Below are 18,187 nucleotides of genomic sequence, written 5' to 3' on the forward strand. Positions count from 1 at the left end.
TATTATTTTACTATGATATAATTATAATTAGATTTTGTCATTCTCTTCAATTATTTATGTTAAAAGTTTTAATATTACTTCTTTCTTTATCTGCATAGATAATTGCCCTCAAAGACAACGACAGCTTGGCGGCTATGTTAGCTGCAGAAGTGGAGGCAGACCTCCTTATCCTCATGTCGGACGTAGACGGGATCTACACCAAACCCCCATCAATGGAAGGAGCCAGGCTTATACCCACATTTACACCGGACATGTTGAAGACTATTGAGTTCGGAAAGAAGAGCAAAGTTGGAACTGGAGGAATGGATTCCAAGGTATGTCCTAAGAATGATTTTTATTGCAATAATTTTTATTTTTTATCTTTACTTCTATTTTATTATGTTCTCGATAGGAAAGATAGTATTTGAATTAACTTCATTTAGTTCCATGATTCAGTTATTAGTAAAATTCGAAGAACGCCCACTACAACAAAAATACAAGTCAAAAACTCCTTAAAATGTAGGCCACTACAGAAGAAGGAAAAAATGCAGGACCAGAATACATATTCATGCTAAAAACCATAAATAAAATTCAGAAATAGAGGTTATGAAAAAAAGGTTATTAGGTTTATTTCCTTACATCTCTTTAAAAAAAAAAAAATAAAATAAAAAAAAAAAAATACAGTGTACACTTGACGAAGCCCTTAAAATACCTCTGGGTAGAAGAAGGTAGCACACTTCAACTGACATCATTGTACCTAAAATATTCCTTATTTACAATGGAGGGACCGAGAAAAAAAAAAAAAGTCTCCTCAAAACACAAGATAGCAGATATTTTTGGTATTATTATGTATTGGTATGGGGGTCACGGTAGCAGCGTGGTAACCATCCTGTCTACCAACACGATGGTTACGAGATCGAGTCTCAGGCCCTACCCGGGATTTTTTTCAAGCATATAAATATACAATACTCTCTCAAAACCTCCCCTCGGGCATTTGTGAGGCAATGGGTGGTACTCACAAAAATAGGCGTGAGAGTGACGAACCCACCCTTTGAAAACTTCGTCATGAGACGCGTGATGTATTTCCTACGTACATCGCGCGAGGCCTTGGACCTCTATGGTCTGTCGCGCCAATAATAATAATAATAATGTATTGGTATAATTTTAAGCATTTTTAAAAAACTTGCTCCATTAAATAGCACTTATAAGCAATTTTAAGTCTAATAACTTTGAATAATGTTATACCACAAGTTTCGTAGCTTGAAGTAGTCTCTTAAATTTCAGATTTCTTACCTTTTCGGGCTTTTCAAAAAAAGACTTGGGGTGACACCTTCCCTGCTTCCACATAACGATGCCTCGGACTGGTTGAATCCCTCTTCACCCTTCCAATTTTCTACCTGTCCGCGAAAATAAGATCAAATATGTCCCCTAAATCCTTAAAAGGTGGGTATACAATTGTCAGAAAACCTTCCTCTTCCTTGTCATGAAACGGATCTTTGTAGTCTCACTGAAGATGCGCTCCGTCGTCTGGGTATTTTCATGCTTAAGGGCTACCATCAACGGCGGTGCAGTTGACATAGGGCCACCTTGGGTGGACACCCTAGGCTTTCTTAGGGGATACTTCGATTATGGTATATTATTTCAACAAGTGCATATGCCTTTCTTTTAATAATTTCGCACAATTTTTATCAAATTCGAATTATGTACATGTTGACTATAAACATTAATATTAATTTAAAGAAGCATTACCTAGCGAGTTAAATGATTGGGATTTGGAGAATATTATTACACAGTTATCTCATGTAGAAATATTTCTTTTCAAATGTCAATTTTTAACATCTAATTGAATAGAAAAAATTCATGTTTGAAATTAACAACTAAACATGATAGTTAAAGTTAAATTTTAATTTATAAAAAAAATGTATTATGGATATATTTACTATTAATGGAAGGATCCTCATTCGTATCACAACAATAATCATTAGAATCAAATTTAAGTATTTATGTAAATCATGATTTTAGTAAAAAAAAAAAAAAAAAAATTACTCAAAATAGTTACACGATAAAGACTGAATTTTCACGAAATTTACAGATGAAGTATATTTTCGAAATAAATTCCATTTATTTAGGTCAGGACTAAGAATGCTGAATGTAGAATATCTCTAGATTAATAAAGTTATATACCTTACTGAAATTCTCAGTTTTAATGAGAACAATTTTGTGGGAGTCTGCCTTCAGTCGGGCTGTTATTAAGTCCAGGACTCAGCACTGATGACTTCATCTCCAGTTCTAAAGAATTCCCCCTTAGATCCTCCCATTTTTATTAACTTTTTGGATATTAATATTATCTCTTAAAATAAATACATCCACACATACTATTTGCAAGAAGATAATATAAAATGGAAATATAGCATTGTTTTATATATCATATATTCGTATATATGAGTGTGTGTAAAAAAGCTTCAGGCTCTAAATCATCCCTACCTTTAAGTAATAAATTAATTTCTACAGTTAACACATGGTGTTATAACAAAATAACCTCCTGAAAAGTTTTTCAATTAGTTATTATGGTATTAGTGTTTCCATATATTAAAGACTATAAAAACTGATTTTGTTTTGTAAGTAGGTATAGTTTATGATCTAATATATTATTTAATCTGAATTTGTTATTAATAAAGATTTTGTTTTGTAGAAGCAAAAGAAGTTTATAGTCTTGAAGTTTATCACCAACTAACACTAACGCATGATTATATAATGAGGTGTAGATAGTTGACCGTAGATTAATGCTTGAAGAAGTTTGTCGGGGGGTGCGGTCAGTAAAAGAACAACATAAATAAGCAAAACCATATTTATTTATTTTATGCCGACGTTTCGACCTGAGTTTCAGGTCTTCATCAGGGGTTGCGGCGTAGACCTCTAGGCCCTCTACGCCACAACCCCTGATGAAGACCTGAAACTCAGGTCGAAACGTCGGCTTAAAATAAATAAATATGGTTTTGTTTATTTATGTTGTTCTTTGCTGGCCGAACCCCCCGACAAACTTCTTCAAGCATGATTATATATATACAATATTGTGTTATAATCTATAAATATATATAATTATGTCATGAAAAGAGTACCGATTTATACATATATAATTTTATATACAAATTATAAAATCACACACAAACAAATACATAGATGTATATATTAGCTATCAAAAATCAGTTGTGCATTTCACTCGAAAAATCGTTATAATCCTACAGACGGACAGACTATCATTTGATAATTTTAGATACTACAACACTGGTAAATTAAAAAAAAATATCTCTGACATATAATTATATTAATTCAATTAATAATTTTTATTTTATTTCATTTACTAAAAGTGTATATGAAACATAATTATATAAACCCTTGAAAAGCAATTAAGACTTTTGAATCTCATTAATAAGAAAATAAAGAGATTGAGTCTGAAAGAGTACAGATTCCTTCATTCGTTGTATATTCCAAAATTAACACTTAGCTTAAGGAATCTAATTTTGGAAGTAATTGATTCATTTCACTTGGATGTTAATTTCATGAGCTGGTTATGTCTTGTACGACGATTGATGTGCATTTCCTTTGATATGCTAAATGTTAGAGTTTTAAAACACTGAGCCCGGTATGTTCCGTAGAAACGTCCCACTGGGAACCTCGATCCTTCAACTTACCACCTCATACTTTTTAAACTACTGATTTTAAAATAGTTTATTAAAAATTCTGATTCAAAAGTAAAAAATCAAACACCAGAGCATATAAACCTTTGAAAAACAATTAAGGTTTCCGACTCTCTTTAAAAGGAAAGTAAAGAGATTGAGTCTAAAAGAGTACAAACTATATCATTTTTTGTATACTCAAAAATTATCACTTAATTTAAGAACACTAATTTTTAAAACTAATGTGTCCGACCCTACTACATGAATTAAAATTGGCCTTTCCTAAGAAAATATTTGTTTAATCTCAATTCAGTATTTTAAGAAATCATAGGAATTGTGGTAGCTACTACTTAGGGCAAGATTAATGGTTGGCCTTGCTGTCTGGATTCCAGTCATTGGAGCAACAGCTTTGATTAAAATATTTTATTTATATTTTGCTATTAATATAAGCTATCATATTAAAATTATCTTGTTAATAACGGAAAAAATTAATGAAAACCATTAGAAATCATCACTTGTTTTATTATAATATTTACACTAACTGGATTAGAAAGGTTATCAGGTACTCAGTGTTGCCACAGTTTCTCCCCCACTTATTTTAAGACTACAATGAATTATTGGACACCTTGCATACTACACACTTCACCCAATCACTGACTTCTGCACTTACCCTTCATTTCATCACAAAATCCTTTTAGCGAGTAGGTGGCCGACGTACTCGTTTGACGTGACTTCTTAGTTGAGGGTGTTGTTCTAGTTCAGCCAAATCACTAGCTTCCATGGCTGGATCAGGTTCTGACGGGATTATCGCATCTGGACTCTTAGACTCTCGAACTACACTTCTTGGAATATTCTTGAACCTTGGAGCTAAACTCCTTGGAATGTCAAATGACTGGTATGGACCAAATCTTATTTGCTTTTTAGGTTAGGGGACCAGAGTAGATCTCAGCTGATTGATGTGTCTTTTAACAGATCTTTCTGAATCCAGCAAAACTTGGTAATGACGGGTGCCCAATTTTCTTTGTATTTCTCCAAATTGCCATACTTTCATTGTTTATATACAATCGAACTTGGGTTCTCTCTCCCACTTTGAAAGACCTGCAGGAATTTGAAAAGATCTTTGAAGTCTCTGGCATGTATGGAAAAATTGTATCCAAACGGATTCTCATCTTGCGATGAAGATAGGTTTCGGGTGGAGATTTTTCGCAAGCAAGAGGTGTTGCTCTGTATCGGAAAATAATTTTATGTATCTTTTCTGCAAATAGGACAAGTCTCATTTGCAGCCGACTTTAGTCCCGGTGCAATGAAGTTTTGGTTGATTCCATTCTCTGTGCAGTAAGTGCGGAATTCCTCACTCTGAAAAATGGAGTCGTTATCAGAGACAATTACTTGCGGATATCCATGTGGAACATACACTCTATCTTGCCGGAAAATAATGTTATCCACTAAAGTGTACTCGGAATCTGTAGCGTTACGCCTGAGATCAGTCATTATTTTCACAAGCTCAGGATCTGCAGCTGTTTTCTCTATGATAATAGCCGCTGTTATTACAGAACTTGAAATATGGAAAAATGTGTCTGCACATATTTGATTAACTTCATGACTAATGAGCACGTCTGATGATAGTCTAGATTATATGATTGAAGCTCGAGAAAGGCAATCAACGTTTTGATTATCTTTCTTTTTCTTACATTTGACAACATTATCAAACCCTGAAAGGAATGATGCATATCGTAGTAAACGTGCAGATGTCATTTGTGGGAGGGGTTTCCGGTGGTGGGAGATCCTGGACAATAGCTCTTTATCCGTGACAAGCTCAAAATGTTTTCCATATAGATAATAATAGAAATGAACGACACCGAAAATTATGGCAAGTGCCTCTCGATCAAGCTGGCTATAGTTTGTCTCAGAAATTGTAAGTGACCTTGATCTGTAGACTATCGGCCTATCCTGTTGGGCTAGTATCTGTTGTCAAAACAAGTATAAATGCTGGGGTAAATATTGTAAAAAAAAAAAAAAAACTTGAAGAAAGTAACTGGAAACTGAGATTTGAAAATTATAAAAAAAATCACTGGAAACTGAAAATTAAAAATTAATATAAAAAAAAAAAACACTTTGTTCACCTCGTCGCCAACTAAAATGCTCTTGTTAATAACTAGAAAATTAATGAAAACCATTAGAAATCATCATTAGACTTGTTTTATTACAATATTTACACTAACTGGACTGGGGAGGTTATGAGGTACTCAGTGGTGCCACACATGTTTTCTTATCATCTTCTGCAAGTGGTAACTTGGAGAATATTCTTGTTATATTTTGTAGACCTGACCTTATTAAATTTTGTTAAATTATTCAAATCTAAAAGAACCAGCTAGGAAGCTTAAAGGGAGTTAATGTTCCATGAAATCGTAAAAGGGTTTTACGAGTTGTTAAAGACTTTCAGCAAAATAAGAATAACTGAGTTGTAAAAATATATATAATAAGAGAAAATCTCATTTTCCACCCACCACCCTGACTATCTTCCAATAATCTACTTCAATAATAAACTATCTTATTTAAATAATATTATTTAGGGAAGTAATTACGCAATATTTTCGTTATTGTTAATATTGTCCAGTTTTGATTAAAGATTCCGTTAAATAGTTTGTTTAATTTGACAAATGTATTTTTAATTGTTGCCCTCATTTTTTTTTCTCCGATCGATGACAAGATAAGTAACGAAATAAATAATTATCGATAAGATGATTTTTAGCTATGATGAAAAGAATAAGGGCTCATAGAAGTGAAGGAGTGTCGTTAATAAAACTCTTTCAAAAAGGCAGAGAAGCCGTTTTTATCTAGGGTCGACTCCCCGTCGACTTATTCCAGAGACAGACGTAGGCGTGAGCCGGTAAGGGTAATTCACAATGACGCCGGCGGCTATGATCGCCTCCATCGTCAGCGGGCTGATTAATGAACTGCTATGTGATTGATGGAAGCTCTATATTAAAATGGCAGCTCATTGTTGAGTGTAGGGCTACCATCACTATGCAGAAGTCCTTTTATACACTAAAGTGAACCCCGTATATCGATTTTTTATCGGTGCAAAGTATGAAGCCTTTTGGCTTAATTGTGAAAAGTTGATAAAATATAGTCACTCAAGGTGCTGCGATTGTAAAAGTAAAGAGAATAATTTATTTTTGATTACTTTTTGATTTTGATTTTCAGAAATGTAAGTTGTGTACATCGAATTGGTATGTTTTTAAGAAATAATCTCTAAATAACCTCTTTTTCTTAGTGAAAAATTAGTAGTATTTCTAATTCAAAATTTTTTTTTTCGTTGCGACACAGGAGCGTAGGAAAACAGGTCAGAAATTTTTTTCGTTAAGATTTGATATCTCAAATATTTTATTCTGAAAATTTTGAAGTTTCTCAGAGGTTCAACACTTTATATCATTTTATTTAAACTTTAAACACAGCATTTTCTTCAACTCACGAACAACCTGTATATGTATACTCTTCTTTTGAATTTAACTTTGGAGTTTATTAGGTTGCAAAGAGTGTTTAAGGTTCTCTCAGCGTTTGAAATAATGTGGCTTAACTTGGTCTAGAGATGGTTTTGTGGCAAAAGTAAAACAGACCAAAAAAATATTGTACATCTTACAGTGCATTTTTGAAGATGTTCAATGAATGTATATATATTCTTTTTCAAAAAAAGGTAGAAGTGATAAATTAGTTTATGAGATGTTAATCTCGAGCTAAAATGTTTAAATTGAAAAATTTAACCTTTTACCACCTGGGCTATACCGGCAAAACATTTATAATCCTTTCAAAATTCAACAAATTAGAAAAATTGTTGCTAGTCTGAACTTTAGAGGAGACATGGCTTACGCTCTTACTTCTAGAACCGGTGAATTTTAACACAAGATGAGTGATAGTCATATGCACTCTTGCCCCATTAGGTGGCTGTAAGTAGATTCCAGTGTTTACACTGCAATTATCGATTTTTTTTTTAAATTTTAAAATAAACCTACTAATTATTTATAAAATTTTTCTGTAGAGAGAAATTTCATGACATATTTAATGGCAATTTTTCAAATCCCCATGTATCTTCAAAATTAAATAATTATTTAAGCAATTTCTATTTCTGAGATTTTTCTAGGAATTTTAGGTTACGTTCCACGGATAAAAGGAAAATCCTGTTCTCAATCTTGCTCTCTGAGTGAAGACTGAAATTGTTGTTTATTCAGTGCAGAGGGGAGGGTGAAAGCTCTGGGAAGGAAGCAGGGTCGGGTTATCAGTCCACAAAGTTCATAGGCCATTTGGACTGCTTGAAGACCACTCAGCAGTCCATGATATATCTGACTCGATATGACATCCTCTTAGGCTAAAATTTTAGTAATTTTGGTTTGTAAAACGTATGATTGTTGAAATATTAAGTAAATCTTTAGTTGAGTAACACGATTTATGCGGCATATTCATTTATTGAATAATAATAAAATCTAATATTTAATTGAGCCATAAATGATTAAATAAAATAATAAAGTAATCTTCATTCCGAAACAGCTTATCTTATAAGAATAATATAAATACAATTCAAATAATATTAGTCTCATTACATAACAGTTACATGATTGAATTATAAATAAAATATATTTTACTTTTTAAATTTATTTGTTGATAATTACAACTGTATTAAAAATATACAATAAGTAAATTTGATGTTGGTTATACAATGACAGACGTGTGGAGAATTTAATCATTGATAGGACTCCAATATCATTTCTATAGGGGATCTCGAGGCCATCTTCTTTTCAGGCGCCTAGGAATATTATCAGGTAATGAAAGAGAAGCCAGATCAGAAACAATAGGGTTCGGGTGGTTAGGAAATGTATCATGAAAGAATTAGTATCTGGTCCTCGCCAAATCGGTAACATATGGTATATTGAGGTCCTGATGGATGACTTGATTGGTGAAAAAATAAGGTGCAATTCGATGGTTTAGTAAAGCCCCAAATCTCTATTCCGTTAGTCCAGTTAGGCTTTATTATGGTCATAAAAATGAGACTTTCGTAATTAATTGGAAGTTTAGACCGTTTGTCCTGTCTTTTCAGTCCTGTATTAGGATTCCAAGTTAGTCCTTTATCAAGATGTAGCCCCAGGCAACGAATCTGTACTACAGGAATAAGTGGGGTATTATTAAAGGATACCCCACTGGGATTTATTTTAATCCTCCACTTTTGACACCATTCTTCAAGGGTCTTGGTGTGGGATTGGGGAATTTGGGATACAATGGAAGGGTCATTATTCACTGCTAATAGACATAAACTCAAATCCAAAAAAATAAATAAAGATGTGAATCCAAAAATCGGCATTACAGTGTTTAAAAAAACTCTTTATTCGGTTCCATATTCGATTTAACTTCCAGTTAAGCAGAACTTTAACCTATCGCTTTGAACAGCACTGATGAAGCCCTGCAAAGTAGAGTGAAACGTCGGACATTAAATAGTTGACAACTAGTTCTGCACAAGTTATACGGTCAACCATTTATATATATAAATTATTTAGTATTGCAGTCGTGAGTTGAAAAGTATCGAGACAAGTATAATATTCAAATACCTTTAGTCTTTTCATGCAGAAGTTTGATAATTGAGGATATGAAATGTGCTTAAAAGTTATGGAGGAGGCTTTACATCTAGAGATTGGTGAGTAATTCCAAAAATAAATAACACGAATGATAAAAATTTATCTAAAATCGTTATTTTTAAAAGGAAAAAAACGGTAAAAACCTGAACCGATACAACCCATGAAGGTTTAGAGTTCAGTACTTTGTATACAAGTACTTGCTTCTTGAACAGAGGTGGTACAAGAAGGTGGTTTAATCATTAATTAACAATACCCACATTATAAAGAGACTTTGTTTGCCTCAATAGGGCTCTCGAACTCACAGGATTGACTCACGGCTAAAGTAAAAGAATAAATAACTCTCTGTAACAGTGGGTTCGAACCCGGCGGATATTGAGATACTTCGTTCTCCAGTTTTATGATGATTAATTCATAGGCTGAGATCGTGTACTTAGGATGTGGTTAGAAGAACGTAAGGCGAGGAATGCATGTAGCTTTTTGGATTCTTATACATTGCAATAAGAAGAAACTAGGGAGGTGTTGGAAAGTAGGATAAAGTCATCCTTGACAGTGATGGGATATTGCCCGAGAACCCCGAATTAAATCTTATAAAACAAGTTATTAATCTCCTTGGTCAAATCTGGGCATAATGAGAAAGTATACCAAAGCACGAAGGATACTCCAGGAAAATGGACCACGCATTAATAATTAGACCTTTTGCAGATAAAGATTTATCTTCAAGGTTTATCCCAGGTTTTTAGTTTAGTTCATAATTTAATAGTGATGTTCTTGGGGGAAAGCAGTGAAGGGCAATCAGGAAGAATTTCGAACCGATAAGAACTCCCTAATTAATTTCCTTTCTTTGTTTTTATTTGATCAATAAACAGATTTTTTTTAATTCATTTACAATCTCTAGCCTTAGAAATTATTTTATTGGGCGTTCGACGTTAAGGAACCTATCAAAGACTATGGATAACAATCTATTGAGGATACAATACGCTTTTGTCTGAAATAACCAGAGCCAGAGGCAGTATCCGATTAATTATAAAAAGAAGCCGCACAAACACTTCGGGAGGCTTTGAACCTTTTGTTTTCAGAGTTTCATTAGACATTTAATAAATTTCTCGGCTAGGCTTTGCCAGAGGAAACGAAACTTGACAAAGATGAAAATGACTCGAGCTCCTGGTTTAATTTCCTCTCTCATGGCAACTTAGGGAAAACAAATCAAACACTTCAGCTCCTTTTGTCCCCACGGCAGAGAACTGTAAGCCCTTGATTATGAGCTCATACACATTTTGTCAAAGTTTGGAGAAAATGCCATTAACGTTGTATGACTACCATATCCTTCATAAATTTTATTTATACTAGTAAATTGCTTATTCTGTTACTTAAATTAATTTCAAGAACAGTATAGTATTAAAAAATATTAGAAATAATGTCCACTATTTTCTATATTTTATTTATAAGTTCATACCATTCATGCATTACATGATCAGTACTTTTGTATGTAAGTTATATAAGTCCAACGAATATTATTCTTTGTTACATGGAATATTGATAAGTAGTGATAAAACACCATCCATTCGTAGCACTCAAATGACATTTTACATTAGCAGATCTCGTAGCCATCTTCTTTTCAGGCGCCTAGGAGAATTGTCAGGAATGGAAGAGGATGCAAGGTTAGAAACTAGGGAGTTTGTAATGGAAGGAATGATATCTCGGTACGGGCAAGATCGTTTACATATGGAATTCTTTATGTATGATTTTATTTGTGACAAGGCAAGGAGCATTGAAGATTTTAGGAAGCATTTTGGATTGTAAGGATTGGATACGAGAGTAATTCGAAGGTTTAGTGGAGCCCCAAAGCTCAACCCCATATATCCAGATTGACCTTATTACAATCATGTAGATCAGTCTTTTGTAATTAGTAATGAACTTTAAACCGTCTGTCTAGTAAGTGCTGTAATAGTCGAAATCGACGTGCAGTTTCCTAAAATATCATATTTAAATAAAAGCGAAAACCTTATTAGTAGAGACCGGATTATTGTGCAGTAGAAAATCATTATGTGCAAAAAAGTGCAGTGCGAATTCAAAATGTGTATAAAGTAACCAAATTCTGCAATATTCATCAACTTTATTGTTTAATTTATAATATTAATACATGGAAAACTTAACTAACCGTGTTTGAATCAAATTAAAATAACAAAATACTCTTTACATTTATGCAAACAAACTTAAAAAAACTACTTTTATTAAAAACCTATAATGTTGTACATAATTGAAGAGCTATGAGGAAGCTAATTGTTTATATTTCAGTTTTAGAAGGTCCTATGTAGAAAGGAGTATTTCAAAATATTCTATCTAGGAGAAATAATATTTAATATTTAAAAATTCCTATTTAATCTCCTATTATTTCTCATAGCTTCACCAACTTCGAAACAATAAAACAATAATTTGGTAGAACATTACATGGAAGACGTCACTAGAAGAAAAATAAACCAAACCTCATTGCCTAAAGGAAGACTGTAAACAATTAAATCTTCAGTTATCTTCAAGAACCTGACATAAATTCTTCAAAGAACATAGGGAAATCATGTTTTATTAGACAAGATGGGATACATACCAATTATTAAAACATCTTCCCAGAAGAGGGATACTTAATTTAGTAAACGCTTTCAATATTTTCCAAAGGGTGGAACAAACCTACCTCACTACCGTCTAGTAATTGCCTCCCTCATTTAGTTAAACTCTTCGATGCATTATCTTAAAATACACGAAAGATTCCTGTCAACAATGTGAGGTCATACCACAGGACTACATTTCATACTCTAATGAGACTGCAGAATGAGTTGAACCAAAAATTCAACAGAAGCAGCACCACCACAATGATATCGGTTGCTCAAAGGCCTTTGATGCCGTCTCCCATGCTCTGGTCAGTCAGCATCAATCGACCAATTTGAAGTGTCCTCGGCAGCTGTATTCGATTTTAAAATCATTTATCGGTGAATGTTTTGCTCTAGTTAAAGTTTCTGAAAAATATAATGAAAAGAAACTTTCGACTTGATGCATGCCTAGTAAATAATTCAAAGAAACTAGCATATCCCGCCATAACATAAGACCCAAAAATGATTTTTTTGAGCCATTTTGACAGAAAACCAAAATCAGTCCAGCTTATAGCGAGCAGGATGCATTACTAATAAGGCCAGAAGAAATTGATATGTGAAATTACAGGATTTTTCATACATCCAATGCTATTAATTTGTTTTTCTTCGAAAATTAATTACTTTATTATTATATAGTATACATATTTCTATTTTAAAACCAATTTTTAGCCAATACATACACAATAGCAACCGATTTTTTTTGCATTAAATAAATTTTTTCACTTTCATTCAACAGCGACAAACCATTTTATAATCATGAAATAAAAATCATAAAAATAAATCAAACGTTACGGAAAATCATGGATTTAAAACTTATTCTTCAAAGCTATCTACATTCTTAAAGAGAAAAGTAATTAAAAAAATAATTAACTAATTCTACTTGTTTACAATGAGATTTACGGTAAGAATTTCAATTATTTCTGGTAAATTGTTAAGATTTTCGAAGAATTATCATATATTTATTTAAATCTTCTTCTTAACATTTATTTATTCAAAAAATAATCAGACAACCCTTCTACCTTTTGTATATGATGGTAACATGCTGAACACATTTGTGCAATGGTATTGTATGGCAGTGAGATATGGACTCTAAATAAGGATAATAGAAGTGCTCTACTGGTTTGGGAGAGAAGAGTCCTGAGAAAGATCTTTGGAGCCGTTAAAGAGGAGCACAGGTGGAGAATCAGAAGCAATATGAAATATGATGAAATAAAGGAATTGTATGGAGAGCCAGATATCCTCTGTGCTATTAAGACGAGCAGGCTAAGATGGTTCGGACATGTGGAAAGGATGGAGCACTGCAGGCTACCTAAAAGGATGCTAAATGGTGCACCAGGAAGAAAAAGGAAAAGGGGCAGACCCAGGCGTCGGTGGCTGGATGATTTGGAGGACGATTTGAGAGGAATGGGAGTTGAAAATTGGAGGAGTCTCGCTGGAGACCGCGAGGCATGGGAAAGAATGGTGGCAAAGGCACAGGTCCTACAAAGACTGTAGCGCCCAACAGTGAATGAGTGACAAAAACTCGAAGATTGTACATCCACGTTATGTGTGACAGTACACAATTCTAAATTGTTAATTTATTGTAACCCCATCAAATCCTCAAACCCCAAGACAATTGGAGTCATGAGACTGTGAACGTGTTATTCATTAACATATAAACCAAAGAAAAAATAATTTAATGTTTTTTTATGTCTATTTTGTAGTGGCTTTTACGTCTGAAATCCACCAAATAAAACAGCTTTAGAACAATTAATGGGGGTGCTTTGTGGTGGTAGAAAAGATTTTATAAAATATTCTTTTGAGCAGAAACTTTACATTTGGTTTCCTAAAATGTCACATAGGACTATTATCCATTCATGTCTTAAATCTTGTTTCTCCTTCTGTACAAATAACAATGTACTCATTGTTAAAAGATAAGACTAGAAAAGAGTAGAAGGCTCACTTACTTTGCTTAGTGGATGGTTGCGGACATTTTCAACTTAACGGATTTTGTTTTTTGCCTGATCCCCTTCGCTACACTACTTGGTGTATGTATGTAAGCAGCTTTTCTGCTTGTAGATTTATGGTTTTAATAAAAAGAATTTAGCCGATTGATCCTTTTGTGAAATAATAGCCGCAATATTTCTGAGACTATCGACTCTGAGACAAATTTCTTTTGGTCACAGCCCTCTCTCTTCCACCCCCAAAAAAGAAATCCTTTCGTATCCCGGTATTGATGGGCAGTCGTTCTGTAAATGCCCTCAAAGTGGCCTCTATAGGAAGTTAGTCGAGTGGAGAGGTTAAAAACTTTGCCCTTTAAAAGTCTTTTAATGAAGCATTTATAGTGAGATTTGGTTCCGGCAGTTAACTTCAAATATCATGGAACTAAATAGCTATTTCTGTATGTGATATGTTTTTAAATAAGCTCAAATTGACGGCCAACTACAATATAATGTTTGACTTAACTTTTGGTGTCATGTTCTACACTTTATGATGTGTAGATTCAGGTCAAACTTCTTTTACCTACAAAGAATATTTTAACGAACTAGTAACAACATTTTAAATGATTATTTTTTTTTAATAGGTACAAGCAGCAACATGGGCTTTGGAGAGAGGAGTCAGCGTTGTCATATGCAATGGTTATCAAGAGAAAGCAATTAAGACCATTATGAATGGTAGGCGGTTAGGAACATTCTTTACCGATGTAGCTCCTCAATTTTCCGGATTGGCTGTGGAAACCCTAGCAGAGAATGGTAAGCTTATAAATTTCTTCTTTATATCATTTTATTTACCAAATGTATTCCTAGATTCATTTTATACTTATATACTATATGAATAAACTGAACTACGTTAACAAAAGTCCTTTTTTCTAAAAAAAAAAAAAAATGTTATTGAAATAATTTTTCTCATGTATGTGGTTTCAGATATATAACTTCTACCGAATGATTTTTTTTTTTTTATTTAAGATTCTGGATAGCTGTCGATAACTCTTTAATCTTGCCAAAGAGTTGTCCTTTACTGAGAATATAATTATTAATATTTATGTGAATCAATAAAAATGCATTATTCTTCATTTTTAATGAGGTTGTGAGCACTTAGAGCGCTTGAAAATTTTAAATATTGTTCGAACTAAAAATAAATACTTAATATATAATGTCAAATCTTCCCTTTTATTTTATTACTCTAAATAAATGATTTAAACTGAAGATGAAGAGAATTAAAGAAATATAAATAAAATAGACGAACAATGAATATTCTATTTCCCTCCTACTCAAAAAGCCTGAATCCTAAACTACATATTTTGATCAGCTTGAAATAATTTTTAATTATTTTTATGATAGTTTCATTATTAAAAAAATTATGGATTAATTTAACTTTTAATTACAAGAATTTAATGGTGTAGATAAATTATGTTAGGATATTGCAATGAATTCATCAGGGTATTGTCTATTAAAGCTCATTACGCTGAATGAACAACTTCCTCCCCTCAGTCCTTGGCCATGTTAGTTAAGTGTTATTAAAGAGTAGCTGTTAACACAACATCGAACGCCCATGAGGCATAGGAATGTTTTCTTTACTACAAATTTTAAATTATCATAAAGGCGAAGAGAATTTCCAATGTATGTTATCTTTTTTTTAAAAATTCCAGGATTTTTTTTAAACCTTTTTCTGAGACATTATTCTTCCTTCTTTTTCATGTAAATATTGCCGCTATATTTCTATGAATTATCAATATCTAACGTTTATATATGTAAATATATTTACATATTTTTGGGTTTTAGGTAAAAAATAAATTATGCTATTGTTCCTATTATTTTGTGAGTTGGTAATTTTTAACTTATGATTTTTTTTTTTTTTTTTATGTTTTTACTACAAGGCAATTCGATTTTCAAGTAGACGAAATCTTGTACGGGCTATTTATTTATAACGTATTAGTATACATATTTCACACGCAAATTATTGAAATATAAAAATCGAAACATTACAATCAAAATAAACATTGTCTAAGCCCATTTATACTATACCACACATAATTTAAATAATAAAAATCAATTATGAACATTGAACAAAAAATAACTTACTCATTTAAATCACACGAATTTTGACGAAGGCTGAGACGATGTAATGTTTATATTAGAGTAAAAGTACAAGTAGTAAACAAGTTTTGGTGAAATGTTAAGGTTTCAAATTGCAATTATTTTTATATATTTTAATTTTTTCCTTTTTTTATTTTTATTTTATTTTATTTTTCTGTTATCGTTAAATACATATCTACTTCCAAATACCAGGTGATAATAGTTAATTTTAAACTGTAGTACTAAGTGTACCTTCTTACAAATAAACTTTGCTCTACTATTTGATAAATAAATTTAAATATATAAAATAAAACAAATAAGGTGTAAACTACCTGCTGTTTTTTTGCTTATACCCGAAGGAAGCAGAGGTCTTTTCAGACTTTTATGATTCCTGCAAGTCGAAAATTCATGATATTAAATTAAGTCCAATTATCCTCTTCTACGGGGGTAGAGATTAATATATTGGTATTATATATTTCTTTATTATAAAATTTGCAAATGCCTCCTCAACATCCCGAGCTCAACAATCCATTACTGAATCTTGGCTGCCTCAAGAGTTGTCCTCCATGTTTCCCTATCCTCAGCAGCCATCCACCGGTTCCTGATTATTGACTTTGGCATCGGTACTTACTCTGTCCCTCCATCCCAACTTTGGTCAACCCACTTTGGCTCCGTGCTGTACAGCTTCCTTGGAGTTGAGGTCTCGTCCATTCGTACAACGTGGCCCGCTCATCTTAGTTTAGCTATCCGGATACATATCATAAAATCCGGTTCCTTGTACAAGTTGGTCAGTTCCTGGTTTCGCCTGGTTCTCCATTCATCATTGTTCATCACTTTTTTTCTACACTGTCCTTCGTCAATGTCCATGTTCCACACCCATAAGTCAGTAACGGTATTATAAGGACTTTGTAAAGGAGAAGTTTAGTTGCTCGTGGTAGTGAGCGGTTTTTCATAAAATTCAAGAGGCCATAACATCTGTTTGCGGCAACAATTCTTTGGTTCAAATCCTGGCTCATGTCATCATCCGCAGTCACTACCGATCCCAAATATTTAACCCTATAAACTATTTCAAAGTTGTATATACTAACTTGGATTGTTAGACCTGTATGACGGCTGTCAGTTGTCATATATTTATTTTTTTTTCTCGTTGACCTTTAGACCCATCTAGATATATATATATATCTCTAGCGAGCAGTAAGCATCCGTCATAGCCGTTAAGGATCTTCCAATAATACATATATCATCGGCGTAAGCCAGTGTTTGGGTGCTTTTTGTAAATAAAGTGCCAGTTGTCCGTATACCAGCATCTCTCACTGGGCTTTGTATATTTAGATTAAATAGAGTGCATGCTAGAGTATCAACTTGTCTCAGACCTCCTTCGCACTTGAATTTATTTGACAAATCTCCTTGCACTCTTACATGACAGATCGTGTTCAACATTGTCACTCTGGTCAATCTAATTATTTTTGGTGGGATTTCAAGTTTTTCCATTGCCTTATATAATTTTTCTCGCCACAAACTATCATACGCCAACTTGAAGTCTACAAAAAGCATATGCTTATTGAAATTGTATTCATTCATTTTCTCGAGGATCTGTCTTAAACTGAACAGCTGGTCGGTGGTGGACTTCTCCCTAGTGAAGGCACTCTGATATTGCCCAACTACTATCTCCGCAAAAAGACGTAGGTTAATGGGGCTGCAAATTTCTCCCGCAAATTTCTGCAGTAGTGTAGCAGGTTCCTGCTCCAGAGAAGTTCTAGTCTTCTTATTGAATTTTTTGAGTTAGTAATGTCTATTCCAATAGGGTTGGGGGTCCAGAAAGTGAGTCAAAAAAACTTTTGTATTGTTTCGGGATTACTGAATTTTAATTAAGACAAAAATTAGTTTCAGAATATTAACAATGTAATTTTAGAAACACAGATTAGGGAGAGCATTTGCAAGCGAAGTCTTCGCTTGATAAACTTTCAATACAATTAAAATAATTAACGCGGTTTATCTCCGAAAAGTCAACTGAAATAAAACAGAATCCATTGCAAACAAACACCAAACTTCCATTATATCCAAAAAGTTGGATAAATAACCCTTCTCCCTCAGCCCTATTCAAAAGAGATTGTATTTTGTTTATTGTAAGAGATAAAAGTTCACCGGGCTACTGGTCATAATTCGACGTTATTTAAAGGCTTTACATGTAGCTACCTTAATTTTGTAAT

At 33.0% G+C, this 18,187-nt stretch overlaps 1 protein-coding gene across 1 annotated transcript in view; it reads left to right on the plus strand.

Annotated features, from left to right (window-relative positions):
- The window catches only part of P5CS (Delta[1]-pyrroline-5-carboxylate synthase), a gene marked incomplete at its 5' end in the record, with an annotated part of 157,565 nt that overhangs the window by 67,924 nt on the left and 71,454 nt on the right, over positions 1–18,187 (plus strand). The window contains 2 exon segments of the mRNA XM_014433225.3: positions 99–314; positions 14,486–14,654. Coding sequence (XP_014288711.3) covers positions 99–314; positions 14,486–14,654 — 385 coding nt within the window.

This window comes from Halyomorpha halys, unplaced genomic scaffold, assembly GCF_000696795.3.
Source record: "Halyomorpha halys isolate HHAL.00 unplaced genomic scaffold, Hhal_1.1 Scaffold1170.1, whole genome shotgun sequence".
NCBI classification, from domain to species: Eukaryota; Metazoa; Arthropoda; class Insecta; order Hemiptera; family Pentatomidae; genus Halyomorpha; species Halyomorpha halys.